This window comes from Amblyomma mixtum, chromosome 9, assembly GCF_055824585.1.
Source record: "Amblyomma mixtum isolate Tamu chromosome 9, ASM5582458v1, whole genome shotgun sequence".
Lineage (NCBI taxonomy): Eukaryota > Metazoa > Arthropoda > Arachnida > Ixodida > Ixodidae > Amblyomma > Amblyomma mixtum.
Genome location: NC_143020.1, coordinates 101,239,132 through 101,256,766, shown reverse-complemented (window position 1 = coordinate 101,256,766; position 17,635 = coordinate 101,239,132). Strand labels below are relative to the sequence as shown.

The window sequence follows — 17,635 nt, the reverse complement described above, 5'->3', positions numbered from 1 at the left end:
TGTCATCACTTAGTAATTAGTACCCAATTACATGTAACGCCACCAGTGGCACAGAAGCAGTGAAAGTGGTGCGTGAAACGCTCTCGCCTCTACGCAGTTTAGACAGTGAAAGTGCCCCCTGAATTTTAAGCTCATGGATTTCTAAAACCTATGCAGTTGCCCTTTAAGTTCAACTGCCCCGAGAGAGAACTGTAGTTTAGATAGGCAGGGAACGGATGGAAGAGGTAAAGAATAGGGCAGGTAGTTAGCGCAGGTCCTGACCGCGATAATTATATAACTAGAGAAATTAGAATGCATTGAAGTCCCCTTGGCAGCTGCTTTCAGTTAATAAAAGGCAGTTTGCCAGTATCCGTCGAAACGAAAGTATATACGAGCTCTCTCGCACCGGTAGTCTCCTACGGGACAGAAATGCGTAGTCTAACTATATAAGGATAAGCATAAATTGAGGACAGAGTAGCAAGCGGTGGAAGGGAAAATGATCGAGGTAATGTTATCGCAAAGGAAGAAGGCAGAGTGGGTGAGGGGCGAAACGCGAGTTAATCATATCGTCGTCGACATCAAGAAGGAACAGGCATGGACAAGGCATGTAAAGCGAAAGGAATATAACCCATGGACCCTTAATGTAAAGAATTGGATTCCAAGAAAGAGCAAGCGTAGTAAGGGGTAGTAGAGAGTAAGGTGGGAAGAGGAGATTAGGAAGCCTGCTTGGATAAAGTAGTTACATCTGGTTTAATTGGAGAGATGTGGCAGACGCCTGTGTCCTGCTGTAGGCGTAGTTTAGCTTTGATGATACCGCACGGCAGGAAAGTCTCTTGTCATGGGACTGTCGTCACCAAGTTTGTATAACAATATTACGAATAAACTTCGTTAAGTAAAACTCTAGTTTGGGCGAGTTGGTTCACGTTGAAAGAAAAAAAAAAACTCGCAATGGCGCAAGAAACGAGGGCACGGAAGGCACACAAAATACAGTACTGACGCCAACTTGCAACTGGGGCAGGCTTGTTGAAATAAATCCCAGTTGCAAGTTGGCGTCAGTTCTGTCTTTTGTGTGCCTTCCGTGTCCTCTTTTCTTGCGCCATTACCAGTTTTTTCTTTAAAATTCGTTACGAGGTTTAACAGTAGTTCAGTGGATGAACGTGTGCAGCTTAGTATTGAAAGTTGTCAAAGGATGCCCATTTTTGGAATATCTATTTTGAAATCAAAGAACAGTAACTTCACACAAATTTTGTCTGTGAACTGAGAGTTTATGATCCGATGGTGTGGTGTAAAAGGTGCTGTCCTGCCGCTGAAGAGGCTACTCTCTTCTATTGGACGTCAATGTTTAGAGGGAAAGACACGCAGCCAAGAACTCGTCCATTGTCTTCAACGTTCATTGTACATACGAGATTTCCATCCTGAAAAAAAAAAATAAAGGGTAGCAAAAGTCACGTGAGAGATAAATTAGACGTGATACAACGGTTTATAACTTTATGCTACCATCGCAAAGCCCTATATATGATGGCATATAATTGAGTTCGCAGCGACACATAAAAAGCTAAGAGGGTGATGCTGGTATTGACACCATTGGTTTGGAAGACTGCTTTGAGGAAAACGTTTGCAGTGGAATATTAGTTGAAGCAAATATTGTCATAAGCACCTGGCAGTACAAGCAGACGTTAAAGAAGAGCCCGGCCGTGCCTGCTTGCGGTTTCACATCTTTTAAGTATTGAGCATGAAGGTACACGGTGCCCAAGATGAAGCACAATTCCTTTCATCCACTTGGTATTTCACCTGTTCTTGCTTCATTGAAGAATAATTTCAGAACATTTGGAATGCAGAGCTCACGAACGAAAAAATGTGAGTGGTTTTACGCATGTGTCTGAAGGTGAAAGTTACTGAGATTGTCCTGAGAGCGTCGAAAGAGCGCATAGGGATGGGTTACAAAATGGAAGTCAGAACGGTAACCAATATTTATTCTGTGAGACAACCATGAGATGTATTTCTACAACGACTGCTGTATAAATTCACCCCAGTCCGTTGTTTAAAGCGGCGACCATTTATCAACTCCTTAACTTACCCCAAAAAATGATTTGGCTATCAGGCCCGTGGGCAGGTGGAAGTCCAGATGCGCGTTGTAAGTGCCGGGCTGAACTGGGCATTTGTTGCCCCATTCTGCATTCAGAGTCTTCTCTTTCCGAGTGGTACCATCACACAGCTTCAACTTGCTGGGAATTGGAGAAAATAAATAAAGAAGATGGCATACATTCATTACATATTGTGAAACACATCGTAGTACTTATACTGGACAATGCAACCATATTTTCCGCCTCGTAATGCATAATTATTCACGAATGTTGAAAAACTTGCTCTGTTTTAACATGGTGATATATTCATTGTCACCACGTTACTAAAAATAGGTACTAAAATGAATCAACCAGTGCTGTATCTTATACACTTTATAGCACTCCTACATACCAAGATAATAAAACTTAATATTTTACAGTTACACCAACAAGCTCAGCTTGGCAGAGGAAATATCCGATATTTGCATGGTAGACCTTACAAAACTGCGGTCACTCAAAAGGTAACTTAGCGTATACATTAGTTCAAAGATTCTAGCTTGCAATGGTGCGTTAGAGTATGCCTTCGTCGTTGGCGAGTCCCATTAGATAAGATAATATGAAGCTTGAGGGCGTTCAGGGGGAAACAGTTTATGATGGAGAGAGTTCACGTATATCCGACTCATGACAGCACAAAACAAAAATAACAAGTGAAGATTAACCTTATGTTCTTAGCCAACCTTTCCTTCATTGCGTTCTGTCGCGTCAGCCATATTGATTGTTAACGCTTATCGGATTTGTGGTTGACGTTATATTGGCTTGGGTTTTGATAGTGGGCTGCAGCGTGACCTCCAGAATATTTGACGCCTGTAATATCGCACAGGAATGTTCTCAACCCCTGAACATAAAACAGCTTAATACAAAACAATTGAAAGCGGTTATGCGCACGGTGTCAGTTAAATGCTCAAAATTTTTCACTGATGGTCATTGCTATTATTTGCGATTGACATTGTTTTTACTGCGCAACCTGAATGAAATTCGATGGAGCAATGACAATGAATGACATTCGAATGCCAGTTATTCTTCCAGTGCGACGAAGGCGTGGAAACCGTCAGCTAGATTTTTTTTGGCTGAGAGTGAGGTGAGAAGGGTTTGTCTTTTCTTTGGGGTTTATCAGTTTAGTGCCAGGGATATCTGCATAAATTACGCGGCTTTTCTTCTGATAAAAAGAGTAAGTTGTGATTCAACTCTTGCGCTGTAGCTATGAATAGACCGTTAAACGTGCACTAAAGAGGATTCTGAGCTCGTCTTCTTACTGCGGGAACTCAATCTACATTCTCCGAGCATTCATATAAACTCCGAATTATTGTCCTGTGCGGCCGATTGCCCTAACCAATTTAATTAAACGTCACGGATCCTGCTTTTTTTTTTAACTCACATCCGAAAAGAGGAGTCAGTCACCGCATGGAGTTCCCTTCAGCCAGTCACGTGGTGGCTTCGCTTTCGCTTTCATTTTGTTTTTTTTTTAGGTTTTCATCAACAAATGACTTCAGTCGGAGATTACTGGCCGCAAATTAGGCCGGCGCAAATAAAAATACGCGTGGACTCTTTTCTTTCGCCGATCGCTACGTATCACTCCGCCGAAGCAGAGCGGCAAGGCGCCACGCGGCTGGCTAAAATACACTTGACGCATTAACTGACTCCTCGTCTTTTCGTAGATGAGTTCAAAAAAAAAAAAAAACTGCGGGAGCCGGGACGTTTAATTTGATCTAATAAGAGAATCGGCCGCACAGGACAATAATTCGAGGTTTGCAAGAATACTTGGAGAATATAGATCGATTTCCCGCGGTAAAAAGACGATTTCAGGTTCCAGAGGGGAAGTCTGGGCGAGTTGGTGACGGTTCACTTGCCACATAAAGTTGAATAGACACGGACACAGCTCCCGTCCTGTGTGTCTCCCTGTGTCTTTGTCTTTTTAGCGCTATGTGGGAAGTGATTTCAGGTTTCTCTTTAGTGCACCTTTAACACTTATATTAGCTTCTTTCAACATCTAAATTGGTACTTTATCTTCATAGTGATGCGCGAGACAATTTGGAGATGCCCATAAGCGCGTAATGCATGGAGTTAAATACATAACACAAGAACCCGCATGTCGCCGACTTTCGTTCCACGTTCTACTAAGCTAAAGTATACGAGGGGGTACCCAAAAGAAACCGGATTTATTTTTGTTTGAACTTATTTGTTCACATTTTAAGCACATACCTTCAATCTCTTTCAAAGTATTCCCCACTTGCAATGATACGCTTGTCGAATCTTTCATTCCATTTTTCAAAACATTGTTTAAATTCATCTTTTATGATGCTTGACAGTGCCTCCGTCGTTTTTTTCTTCACCTCAGCAACATCAGCGAAACGCTTTCCATTCACCTATTTTTTCTTTCTAGAAAACAAAGAAAGTAGCACGGGGCAAGGTCGGGAGAGTATGAGGGTTGAGGAATAGGGGTCATGCCATTTTTGGTCCAAAATTGTCGTAGAGACAGGGCTGTGTGAGCAGGGGCATTGCCATGATGGAAAAACCAGTCACCCGATCGCCACAAATCTAGCCGCTTCCACCGCACACTGTTGCCCAATCTTTTCAAAACATCGAAGTAGAAAGCCTGGCTAACTGTCTGACACTGCGGAAAAAATTCTCAATGGACGACTCCTCTCACGTCGAAAAAACAAATCAGCATTGTTTTGAGGTTTGGTTTCACCTGACGAGCTTTCTTGAGGCGAGGTGAATTTGAAGTTTTCCATTGGCATGATTGTTGCTTTGATTCAGGATTCGATTCAGGAATACTTGAGTTGTTCCCATAGCATCGTTCTTGTACGTCACGTCTTTATTAATATTTCAAGAGTTTACATTCAACTTTTTCCGAGGAAAAATCAGAATTTCACCGGCGCACGCTGTTCACGAAAATCAGCCATTGCAAACACGACATTCACAGAAAACAGTCGTCACTCTAAAACTCTGCCTAAACAAGTCTGACCTCCTTCAACGACGGCACTCGGCTTACTGACTCTGGAATGTTCGTTCTATGCGCTCCTAGTGGCAAAACGCGCTACCACAGAAGCTTTGCCGACCAAAAAATTTAGTCCGGTTTCTTTTGGGTACCCCCTCGTATATGCGACAGTATTATGTGGTTCGAGGAATCAGATTGCGGGCTAGAGAAAAAAATAGAAAATCTTAACGTCAGAATCGGAAAGGTGAACACGATGGAATTTTGACGACTACTGCGGTGCTCTGGCAACACATGAACGAAAAATTAATGTTAACGCGAATCCCCGTCTAGTTGGCACTGAGGCGAGTAAAACTTTTGTCATTACAATTTCTGAACCTTGAGTAGACTGCACTCAGTTGTGTCATTGAGGCAACAATCAGGAGCGCAGTAATCAGTGGTTTTTGACATTCCGCACTAAACGTTAGGATTCGGTGAATACAAGTCAGAATGAAGATGGGATCGGGAATTGCAGAGGAATTGAAATGCATGGTGATCTCCTATTAGAGAGACAGGAGCACGCGCTGCACAGAACTGCTCCAATCATCCAAGAAACACAACATAGTATCCCTTATCGCTCCTTCCTGCAAATAGAATACATTGGGACCGCTCTCCGTAAGCTCACCATGGCATCACCATCGGAATACAGAGTAGTTTTTTGCCGTCAGCCCTGGCAAAGGAGAGGTGCATGACTGGGTTGACACCAACAGGTTTGTCCACCACAACTGTTCCATCAAATTGGACGTCCTTGCCGAGCTTCGCGTCTTGGATGGTGACATTCATGATCTCGAACTCAGGGTCGTCTGCGCCTAAAGGGACAGGTTGATTGAAATAAAAAAAAGTAATGTTTAGTAGACAAAATAAAATGCTGGTTGTGGAATTTCTGGCAGAAAAGCACGCGAAATATTTCAGGTGCCCTCACACGTGAAATGTATTTCTTAGTGCCTTTCCAGAGTGCTGTATTGAAACGTGCTGACTAAAAGGCGTTAGTATGAATTAAGGTATAATGTTCAAACATTACTAATATATATCTGTAGGGAGGTATTTGGACTGCAGTTATTGCAAAGTGTTTTTTCAAAAGAAAATTTATTGAAGCCCAGAGAAAGTAACCTGCACGCAGGGTATGAACTGTTTAGACGAAACAATGACGCCGGCTTTACTCTTCTGACATAGTCACACAGGTTTTGAGAAAAATACATATTGAATACGTCGAATCGTTTCGAGACTGTACTAACATATACTAATATATCAACCTTCCTTTTCGCCTCTTTTTTTTTGTGTAGTTCAAATTTCTAGCGGTGTTGACGGTGGCTGCTGCACATCATGATATTAATCGGATTTCTTTGCCTTATTGACTTACAGCTATTTTCTTTTTCATCGCTATAGAAATTTACCCTGCCGCCTTCCTTCGGGAAACACAATAAATATGATTACTATTACTACATAGAAGGTGGAGTTCTGCATTTTTGACGGGTGGCTCGGAGTCACATGACTCCAAAGCATCACTGCGTTGCACAAGCGCCGGTACCAACACCTCCATCTATCTTCCTTTGCATTCGATTCCTGCCGAATTCTTGTTAGTCTAGCCACTGTTCTCATTATTTTCGTGTCATCTCTATTGCTTGAATTAATAATATCATAAAAGTTCTCTCTGAATCGGAGTCATGCAGGTTTATGTCCTGTTCTGGCTCTACATATGTGGCTTCCGCCATTTAAAATAGATGGCGTCACATGTGTTAAGGCTATTGTTATAAATGGCAACTTTATGTTTGTAGCCGAGAAGTTTACGCACGGATAAAAATCTGTCGTGTTATGACATTTACCTGAGAATAAAGTCAGCTGCCGCACCAAACATGAGTGCATTGAGCCAGCCACTCTAACTGCCGACCGAAGAATGGCCCCTTTAGGTAAATGTGTTGGTTTCCCTCGTACCGATGATGCTTTGGAGATCGCAATTAGGAACTTTCACGTAGTGATGCAAAACTATCGGTAGTACTATCGATACTATCAATAGTTGAATTACTATCGAACTATCGATAGTCCTTTTACCATCGATAGTACTATCGATAGCGCTATATCGATAGTACTATCGATAGTACTTTCGATAGTTCTGTTGATAGTACTACCGATAGCCGTGTCGATACTATTTGTTATTTATAGTACTATCGATTCTATAAAATCAACCACTCGTACCCATTGCATCCTAAACATGGCTTCCTGAGTGTGTGACATGGAGGTGACGGTCTGAGTAACGAGAGGACTCGCCCGCTTTCGCGGCCTACGCAATAATCCTACCATTGGCAGTTTCACTATCGATAGTTTTGCTATCGATAGCGGTACTATCGATAATACTATCGATAGTCTATCGATAGCAGCACTAGCGATAGTTTTTTACACTATCGATAGTTTAAAAAAAACTATCGATACTATCGATAGTCAATTTTTCGATAGTTTTGCATCACTACTTTCACGTCATTCATCTGCTGTAGGGAGCGCACATAATAACTAACAAAGGTAGTTATTCAGCGCCCTCAACTCATTGAAACATCCGCTGCAAAACCAATTTGTACCCCCTTTTGCCAAGGTGTCTTCCTATGTAACTTGTTGGAGTGGTCGTTTTTGGCTGCATGTGGAGCGTAGTGTTCCCCTAGTGCTGCAACCTCCATTTGAAACCCGTCGCGACAATCGATGCAGGACCGTCTCAAACCAGGAACGCCAGATTAACATAAATAATTTTTGCTAAGCTGGACACGCCCCATTTTCCTGAGTTCTGTGCGGCCGCAAAGCCTCTGTGTTTTGCGATTTCGTTTCGTTGTTTTGCAAAGCTGAGTGCCTTAAAATGCTTAAAATGGGCTGATGTCCTTGCATGGTGGCTTCGTATGACAGAAATGAATCGAGCAGGTGCTAAGAGCAGTCAAGAATCACGCTGTGGGCAAATGAGGACGTGTCTGAAATTTTTAATTAACAACCTGAAAGTGTTAGAAATTTTTGGCCAACAAAACAGATCCTCCCCTTTCCCCTGCTTAAGCCATGTGCACTCTCGCAAAGGCCCACATTTGCTCATCAGAACGTCATCAGAACGAAATATTATTCATGTTTCCAACAGGTGACGTGGAGTTTTCAGATACAAAACCGGCATCACAACCCCTAGGTGGTTTACCGTGATGAACGCCGCCCTGCAGCTACCGCTATGAAAAGATTAAACATTAGAGCTAATATCAAGAATTCTCAGGGAGGCAAAAAATGCGCAGGATTTCTTACCAGGGCATTTTGTCAAAGGGGGAATCTGGGCAGAGGAGGCCGCCAACTGGATAGCGGACAGAAAGCCGACACAGATAAGGACGAGCATCTCCAATGCGAAAGCCAACCAGGACCACACAGTAATAGAAACACTTCACTCGCTTTTTAAACCGCCTGTCCAGCGTATGCGTACTGCGCCACAAAGCGGAATGACGCTTGGATTCCAGTGGAATATAAAGAATAAAACCCTTAATTAACGCAGTCAGAAACGCTTGTGACATCATCATTTATCATTTATTACTTCAGACAGGAATTACAGCATTAAAAGAACGGTGACTATCACGTCCAGCGTTCCGCTTTAGATGCAAGTGTTCAGACGCGACAAATATGATATGATGCAGACTGCGGGACATAGCATTCTGAAACTGCCCGTGTACTATCAGGAATGCCGTAGTGGACGTCTCTGGATTTTTACCGACCACCTGGGGCTTAATTAACGTGCTCTGACATCGCACAGCACACGAGCGTTTTTGTACTTCCACTGAAATGTGGCCGGCACGGATTGTAATTAGCTGGCCTGTATTAGGCCCCAGTGAGTTTACACTATGGCTGCTGGGGCACCACGGAGGGGTAGTGCATATACATCCAGACCCGACGCTCTGAGAAAGAGTTCGACTATAACTCTGGCTTAGCAAAGTTTCTAAGTTTTCGCTAAAGGGCATCATTTCTTGTGCCCCCTTTCAGTTATATATTACAACGGCAATAAGTTCGGCAGCTTTGTGCTTGCATACCATCTCTTTTCAGGAAAACTAAATTATCATAGTATGTAGTCCAAGTGGTGTATGTATTATATATTCGCGTGTAGATGCGTATGCACTCTAGGTGTTTCTTTCAATTTGTATTTCAAAGTTTGTCCATCGCTCACATTTAGTAGTTAAGACTGGCTTAGAAAAGCAATGGACAACGTTTCAGATGATAGCAACACCATTAATAGCGAAAAATTGCGTCTGCCAAAGATAGAGCTGCGGTTATTTTTATGGTTATAGTGAAGTCTTAAGATATATGCAAAAAAAATGCGTTCATAATTAATTTCCTGTTGACAACTGCACTTTCTTAGAATTTCATGGTGTGAGCAACCGGCAATTGCAGTGTAAAATGAAATGCATCAATGTTTTATTTCAATGTAAATGCGTTTGGAAGGCGCTTGTGTGAAGTCTTGTAAGGCTAAGGTCGTGTCAAAATTCTCTCTTCGGCCGCCGCTTGTACTTCTCTTTCTAGCATAGTCGAGTACGCTGGGGCGCTGTGTGAATGGGAGTTTCACAAGGCTGTACTCGCAAAAGATGCAGCACAGTTCCAATTGTAAATAGAGCAGTGTTTATTTGTCAGATTTAAACGTTATGTCACGGACTAACTTGAAAGTTTACACACCTACGCCCGTAAGAGGTTCGACCGGCTTGTTGTAGACCAGCACAGAGGTGATTTAATGCGAGAGAGATCACCTATTGAAATGAAACACATTGCACCGGAATTCCTTCAGTTGATAGAGAGGAGAAATGATAGTCAGATTTGTGACTCGCTCATAATGTAGTACTTGAGAGCTCTCCACCGCATGCACCACATCAAGTCTGCTGTCCCCATCCTAGCAACATCCTTAGCTGTACCTCTATAGGCTTCCAAGCTTGGCACCAAGTGGATGAATGACCACAGATGGCTCCACCTGGATTCATCCACAAACTTCTGTGCGCGGTATTCTGAATCCTTAACAGATTACACTGTCTTTATCCGAAGTTTTTTGGGTGTAGTGATCTTCTTTAGGGCCCTTATGACATCTGGCTAACTATGCTAAATATGTCCTCAACCAGTTGTTGAATGGCCGAGTTATCCGTGAGGGCACGCGTCAATGGTATCTTTTCTCTTAAAGGGAGGTTTATAAGCACTGGTCACTTGAATAGAAACCCAAGTCTCTTAGACGATTGCGGCTACGAGTGATTTAATGAAACCACAATAACTCGTAACAAGTGGAAATAGATGATGCCTTGAGCTTTATTCATGGCGTCATGCATATGGGGCTCATCCAGCGATGCCATGAAGAGTTTAGACCCTTTGTTTCCTTAGTTGACGTCGATAGCAATGGGGATAGATGAGCAACCAATTACTTTGTTCCTGTTCACTGTCTTGAATGTGACTACGACGTTTCCATCCTGAAAACCGAAAAAGAAGTAACAAAAAATCCCACATGACCGAAAGCACATCAGCAATTCTTCACATCACTTTTCTTCAGTAGACCTGTGGCTCTCAAACTTCAGGCACACAATGAGGCTTATTTGCGTGAAACCCAAAGGGGTTTACCACATGTGAGATTATTGTCTTGCTTGCTACTATGCAGTGCTGCTAGATATATATATATATATATATATATATATATATATATGACAGAAGCCAACAGCCACAGAAACCAAGGGGCACAGGGGATTTTTTATTTATTTATTTAGTTTATGGTGTTGATAAATTTAGAATATTACTGAATATGTTCTCGCTTAATGCTAATTGATTAGAAAAGCAGAAGATAAAACAACCACATGCCGCCGGTGGGATCCGAACCCACGACCTCCGAATTACGCGTCCGGTGCTCTACCTCTGAGCTACGGCGACGGCTGTCAAATCTGCTTTCGGGGGTATTTATGTTTACAAGTAACCAAACCTTTAGAGTGTTCATCAGCGCCACCCACGTTCATAAGCGGCGGACGTGGAACGTCCTGAGTTATCGCAGGCGTGACGTAGAACGTCATCGAACGAAGAGGGTGGAAGCTGCGTGAGAACCCTCTTATGCCTCCTATGGCTTCAAGGCTTCCAGAACCGAGGCCCTCGCTAAGCAATTAAGCAAACAAGAAAAGGGGAATGAGGGGCTCGTTATAAATATGACAGAAGCCAACAGCCACAGAAACCAAAGGGCACCGAGGATTTTTTTTATTTATTTATTTAATTTGTGGTGTTGATAAATTTAGAATATTGCTGAATATGTTATCGCTTAATGCTAATTGATTAGAAAAGCAGAAGGAAAAACAACCACATGCCGCCGGTGGGACCCGGTGGGATCCGAGGTCGTGGGTTCGGATCCCACCGTTGGCATGTGGTTGTTTATGTATATATATATATATATATAACCCTTTCTGGTAATCCTTCCAACTCTCCAGCCAAGCCGAGGTCTTTGGACAGTGGCCTGCCCTAAAAACGCGGCAATGAAGCCATCAAGACCAATCTTTGGCTAGCACATACCTGTTGTATAGCAATTACATGCTGCACAGTCTTACTGACGTCACAAAAAAGCATCCCGAAGGCTACGCAAGCTAAATTAAACTCAAGGCCTTCGGCACAAAAGCTACGCCAAGTCTGAGTTTATAAAGGAGGCATGCATTGTTGCGTGAAATGCCACGCATAATGGAAGAGGTGACGGTCAGATCCAGCCTTTTAAGATGATTATGTCGAGTGTCTCGTTTCGCCCAGTGCCTCGCTCTTGCACGCCTCATAAAACCGTTAAAAGGCGGGTGGCGCCTGGTTTTGAAAATGGCAGTATGGTTCGGACGGCATGGCTGGAGCCGCTGTTTGACTCTGCATTGGCATGCTCATTTCCGCGCTGGCTGCAGCGTCCCAGGATGAAACGAAACAAAGTACGGCGGCTGTTTTCTTGAGCACATGAACGCAGCTCAGTGACGTGCAATGTCAAATTCTGCTAAGAGATTTGCCTTAAAAAGTAATAAAGAATTTGTAGCGCTAGGTACGGGGCAGTAAATATGGACTGCTCTTGGGAAGGCTGTCCACAGCCATGGCGAATAACGTCCCTCAGTTCAACAGGCTCAGCCGTGGTTGATGAGGCTTCGTAAGTATAATGTCGCTGCAAAGCACAAGTGCACTCAGAAAGAGACCTCTATAAAAAGTAATGCACACGTCATCTGTGTGCTTGCCTAAGAAGGCGGCAAAAAGAGTAACAGTACGCTTTAGAATTAATTATTGTAGGAGTCCCATGTTAAACCTTCAATATGGCAACAATGCAAGTACATTTAAAGCCAGCGCTGTTGCTTTTAGAATTTTTCTCTAGGAAAGCGCTAGGTTTCAATATTACATCTCTTTCAATTCTCAATATTCCAATTCCATCTCTTCAGATGGAATTTTTGTTAAGGCGGGAGCAATGCTTAATACTTAAAACTCATGTTTGTGCGGCAAGGGTCAGCTTTGCTGTTTCTTGTCGAGGGCTTACCAGTTATCTTTCCATCTTCGCTTCGTAGACGTAAACGCAAATTACAAGCAGAAATTATCACATTTGTTGTGACATCAGTTTTACGTTTTCACATATATTAAAGCCACAGAGTTAAGTGCACCGTGTCGCGGGCAAGCCAGTGTCGTCGTCGTCATAATCAGCGTCAGTAACTGTGAGCGAAATATGGTGTTGGAAGCATGGAATTAATGAAATTGAGGCTGAAAAAGAGCATTAGGTTAGCTTGGGTTAGAGTGGGTATCGAACCCAAGACTTTCGTCTAGCGAGATGGCCAGGCTACCCATAGACCGCGAAGGCTGATTGGCTCAAGATGGACAAAGGTGTACCTGTGAATTGATTTTGGTCTTTAACTTGGTGAAATATCTGTGTACGGATCCGCACATGAGTAATTAGGAGTACGCTCATTAGAAATTATAAATGAAGACGATACGAACAGGACCCGATAACTATATCGCGTTCTACTCTTTAAACGCGAAGCTCCAGCCGCCTAGATTTTTTTTGGGTATCGTTGCCGCTCTTTCTCTTCCCATTCCCCCCCCCCCCCCCCCTTTTGTTCCCCTCCCCACGAGTAGGGTAGCTTGCTGGGCATCGCCTGGTTAACCTCCCTGCCTTTCCATCCTTCTCTTTCTCTCTTTCCCTTTGGTATCGCTTGCGGGCGGCTATATTGCATAGATAAAGTTGGTTCCGGATTGATGTGCTGCATTCCGTGCTCAAAGTTGCATGCCAGGGTTCCATCTTCTGCATCAGATGCCGTGCAGGCAATAGGTGGACACCAAGCAACTACATGCATTTCATGCGCACTGTGCACTCACCCCTAATAACTCCTTAGCCTCTTCGCCTTTGGGCAGACGGAAAGAGAGGTGTGTTGAGTAAGTTCCTGGCTGCACGGGGCACGTGTTCTGCCAGTCCTTGTTCAGTACCTTCTCCTGGCGGGTTGTGCCGTCACAAAGGTTCAGCTCGCTTCAAGTTGGAGGGGAGGAAAGAAAATTAAGGAAGAATCAAGAAAATAGGGTTTGCAGAAATATTTGGGTAAGTTCAAATTCGTCACCAGGGGCCGCCTTTTGTGATAATTATTTTCGTTTTCACTTTTTTTGGCTCTTCGCCATTAGTTGCTGCTCCCAGTAACATAGCCAACGCTAGATGACGTCGTGCCTGTCGTGGCGTAAGCGTCACATTCATGACACTGACTTGAATAAACGCGCTTCACACGCAGTCAGATCAAGAGTGGATCGGAGTCGAAGCCGACAATTGAAGGTGGACAGGTTTGATACGCATGAAGAGCTTTACTGGGTGGCGATTTTACGTGGCATGGCAACCACTTCAGGTTGTTAACGAAGAGAGATCGAATTTTATACGTAATATTCTGGTGATTATAGAGCAGTACTTTAAATTCTCGTAGGTAGAAGTGCATGGAACAAAGAACGTAGTCAAATTTTTTTCCCCTGAGTGCCTTTGGATGTGGGTCTTAGAATGCGCTGAAATCGTATACGCTGGTTAGAATAAAATGCGCGAAAATTGTATATGCTAAAATAATTTTTTTACATATAAGTGATCATCGCATCATGCAGTGTCTTCCAAATGTTATGACACATGTTCAAGATAGATACTTCGTTGTTTTCAATTAAGCATAAACTGGTCACTGATTGTACTTTCGTGTTCTGGTGCTTGCCGTGTGTGGAATTGTGCTTTCTTATGTACACATAAAAGCTGTCCCGAATTATCACATCACAATGCCCCATTACCAAGTTGGTGAGCCAGTGTTAATGATGGCGAACCTCTGTACGGTAAAAATCAATATATATGAGATTGTAAGAAACGCTTTCTCTTACGAGGTAGGAACTAACGGGGTGTATTTTAAATATAGTGTTTCCTTTAAAACAATGAGTAAAATTTGTAACAGCTTCGGTAAACATTTTGTGTATTTTAAGAGTGGGATGAGAAAACGTTGCCCAAATAAAAATGTCTGCGATGAAATAACAGTTACCGTTAATGACGTTTTCTTGAGCTGTCTGCGCTCGAGTACGACGTTCTGCACAGAGCTGCCGTTTGCAGGAGGTGGACCATGTAGATACGTTCGCATCTTGAACGTTTACGCCAACTTTGAAGCTATTGTGTTCTGAGGACACTTGTGACTCAATCCCATTTAATGAAATTCTCACCGAGCGCGCCTTGCTTAGAAAATTCAACTGTTTTTCTCTCCCTATTAAATGGCAGCATTTATTGCCGTCCTCTTAGAGCTCGCATATCCGCTCCGCACAAGTAGCATTCCAGAGCACCTGCTCGTTGGTCGACGTGAATAACTTTCTCACCTGACTTTAGGCAGGTGTCGTAGATTTATTCAATCGGCCTCCTTTTCTATCGCTCCTCCTGAGCAATTACTTGTGTTATTTTTTTTCTCTGGCTAGTGCATTCCTCTTACCACTGATCACTAGCTTTCTTCTCTTCCAGGTTCCAGTAGTTCAAATGTCAACAGCTACGTGGTGAAATTGCAGTGCCCACTATGTACGACATTCTTTTTCCTTCTCATAAAACGAAAACTACTGCCAACAACCCATTTGCTACTACTGTAGGTGCTTCGATTATTACTAGAACTATTGCTACTCCTATTATTACAACTATACCTACGAATAATGCAGTATACTACACCGGAACCGAAGCGATGCGCTATGCACCAAGAAATATGTCTCGCACAGCTTAGTCTGCATGGTTGCTCAAAGCTTGTAAGCTTACCATGGCAAGATGCTCGGATCACAGGGGAGCTTCTTGCCGTTAGGCTTGGCTAAAGACACCTGCAAAACCGGGTGTTGGTCGACAACTTGCTTGACGAGAACAGTGCCATCGAGTTTAATCTTCTTGCCAAGCTTTGCACCTTTGATAACGGCGCTCTGGAGCACGACGACCGTGTTGTTATTCCCTAAGAAATAAAAGGCGCAAGACCATTCAATCGGCAGTTTATTAAATTTTTTGGTCTCACAAAAAAAAAAAAAACGTTGCAAGCATCTAGCGCACCAATCGACCGTCGCAGCTTTGTTGGGTGTGTCACACTTTTGGTGCATCATTTCTCAGACTTTCAATAGCTTCTGCCTTCTTAGACTGCAACAACTTTATTCAATGAGGAAATTGAGAACTGTTAACTTCAAATTTATGCTCAAAAGTTCAGCTCAGCCTCGCTCAAAATTCCTCGTTAGAGAGAGAGAGAAAGGAGTTTTAATGAGACCAAAAGGTGGAGAGGTCGGCCGGTGGTAACAAGGCCCTGGCCTGCTAATCCAGAAAAAAAAATCCACAAAATTCCTCGTGCCACACGATCTGCTTAAGAGCCTTCCATTAAGGCATTTGCGACGCGCCTGAAGCTCAAAATTTTTAGAAGGTGAGGATTTTTTCCGCCGTCATTCCTCAGAACGTTGTAAGTTTTACAAGTGCCATAGAATCTCCACACAGAGTTCAAAGCAGACTCGGTGGGCCTGAAGATTTTTTACAGGTGTTGTGCCTGTAGGGAAGTGGCCATTGAAAACTTTCATTTGAACGTAACACCTAGCAATTCTTTCAGCTTAATAAAAGATTTTATCAGAGAAGGCAAACGTAATTAGCCATGTGGTATGTATAGCACGCATCTTCTTTGCGCTTTGCTTCTATGTTGTCTCGCACTTCTTAGGCAGTTGAGCAGTTGAAGAATGTTTGATTGCTCTTTAAGTGAATAGTAGTTGATTTCAATGGACCTCTGCAATGAGCACATGCTTGCTCTAAGCTAAACTACAAAAAGCTTCACAAATCAAACATATTCCTCGCACAGTAACCGAAGGACTTATTTCTGTTTGATGTTTTGGTGTTTTCCTAAATGCCATATTTCTAGCGACTGCAGGTGCCTTCATAGTCTTTCAGCGATTTTTTGGTTGCCAGGTGTATATCCAAGGATGTAGCAGAGTTCTCAGCTGTCTGATCTAAATGGAAAGTGAAGCTGATAATTACGATTACGTTCTGCCACAATGATACTTATGAACCTTGTAAACACGAAAGGTTCGTGTGTTTTAGACCTGCTTGTAAATATATAAGCAACAATACTTTTCAAATATTTTCGACATTAAATCATTAATTTCTATTTCCAGGATAGATTAGCAGCCTTGTTCTGCTTAGTACCTGCTTTGGCTAAAAGATGGTGAAACATTAAAGCGCACAAATAAATAGTTTGCTTTTTGTAAAAAAAAAGGCGTTTTGAGGGCTCTGTGTGAAATCATAGAACCTCAAGACCTCTTGAAAACAAAAGTTGATCCTTTTTCGGTGACAGTAAATGAAGACATTACTGAACTGTTTTGTTGAGCAGATAAACTGCGTGTAAGCACATCAATGCACGTCATGGCACGTTAACATTACCACAGGCTTCTATGGCACAAGAGAAGGCCAAGTACAAGGCCATGCATGCACGTCATTGCACTGCTAAAGGGCACAGCAGGTTGCACTATCGCGAATACCCAGTAATAAAGAAGCTAAGCACTGTCCTCGATGACTGAGATCAAAAGCTATTTTAGAGAAAGTATGCTTCGTTACCTGGGCATTCAGTCACCGGAGGAGTCTGCGTGGAGGCGACCGCCAGGTGAAGAACAACCAGGAGGCCGAAGAATATTGGTAAAAGCATTTCCGATGTGGTACTCAGGTACTGCCGTGAAACATGTCGGTAACTCCTTTTATATCGTGGTGCCTCCGGATACGGTGTGTGTCAAGGAGGCCATAGATATCACCCTTACTGGCGACAAACCGGTTATTTATGAAGACTGCCGAAAACATCGGTATTCGCGCCTGTACAATAGTTCAACGAGCCCCGGGTCACAATTTTTGAGACACGCATGCTTGTCACTTTGACACTTTATTGCAGGGCATGTCCAAGAAGTGAGCTCAAACTGTAGGGTTAACGAACTGTGCAAGGGTTATAAAATAGCTCGCATTTCAGAAGTTTGAAACTCCCTGGTCCTTACCTTACCACCTGCACTCGAGCGCTTTTAACCTGAGCGTTTTCCTTTGTCACGGGAGTATTAGTACTCTGACTGTTATAGC

The 17,635-nt window shown here is 43.0% G+C and overlaps 2 protein-coding genes across 2 annotated transcripts; both read right to left on the bottom strand.

Moving 5' to 3' along the window:
• Positions 1–1,245: 1,245 nt before the first annotated feature.
• On the bottom strand, positions 1,246–8,452 carry LOC149330375 (uncharacterized). Its single transcript, XM_089559833.1, has 4 exons — positions 8,338–8,452; positions 5,702–5,885; positions 2,057–2,204; positions 1,246–1,394 (listed from the first exon to the last, which is right to left on the bottom strand). Exons 1-4 carry the CDS (start codon positions 8,423–8,425, stop codon positions 1,305–1,307), a joined length of 510 nt encoding a protein of 169 aa, XP_089415959.1. The 5' UTR covers positions 8,426–8,452; the 3' UTR covers positions 1,246–1,304.
• Positions 8,453–10,427: 1,975 nt separating this feature from the next.
• LOC149330374 (uncharacterized) lies at positions 10,428–17,219 on the bottom strand. The gene is made up of 4 exons (XM_089559412.1): positions 17,132–17,219; positions 15,320–15,503; positions 13,402–13,549; positions 10,428–10,517 (listed from the first exon to the last, which is right to left on the bottom strand). The coding sequence occupies exons 1-4, from the start codon at positions 17,217–17,219 to the stop codon at positions 10,428–10,430; spliced, it is 510 nt and encodes a 169-aa protein (XP_089415538.1).
• Positions 17,220–17,635: the final 416 nt, after the last annotated feature.

What these genes read in the sequence shown, in the direction of transcription:
- LOC149330375 (XM_089559833.1), bottom strand. Translation starts at nt 8,425, where the DNA reads ATGCTCGTCCTTATCTGTGTCGGCTTTCTGTCCGCTATCCAGTTGGCG. An exon ending in CCCTTTGACAAAATGCCCTG is followed by an intron (nt 5,886 to 8,337) that starts GTAAGAAATCCT and finishes CTGTCCCTTTAG; the next exon opens with GCGCAGACGACCCTGAGTTC. An exon ending in ATTCCGATGGTGATGCCATG is followed by an intron (nt 2,205 to 5,701) that starts GTGAGCTTACGG and finishes TCCAATTCCCAG; the next exon opens with CAAGTTGAAGCTGTGTGATG.
- LOC149330374 (XM_089559412.1), bottom strand. Translation starts at nt 17,219, where the DNA reads ATGCTTTTACCAATATTCTTCGGCCTCCTGGTTGTTCTTCACCTGGCG. An exon ending in GATCCGAGCATCTTGCCATG is followed by an intron (nt 13,550 to 15,319) that starts GTAAGCTTACAA and finishes TCCAACTTGAAG; the next exon opens with CGAGCTGAACCTTTGTGACG. An exon ending in AGGCTAAGGAGTTATTAGGG is followed by an intron (nt 10,518 to 13,401) that starts GTGAGTGCACAG and finishes TTCGGTTTTCAG; the next exon opens with GATGGAAACGTCGTAGTCAC.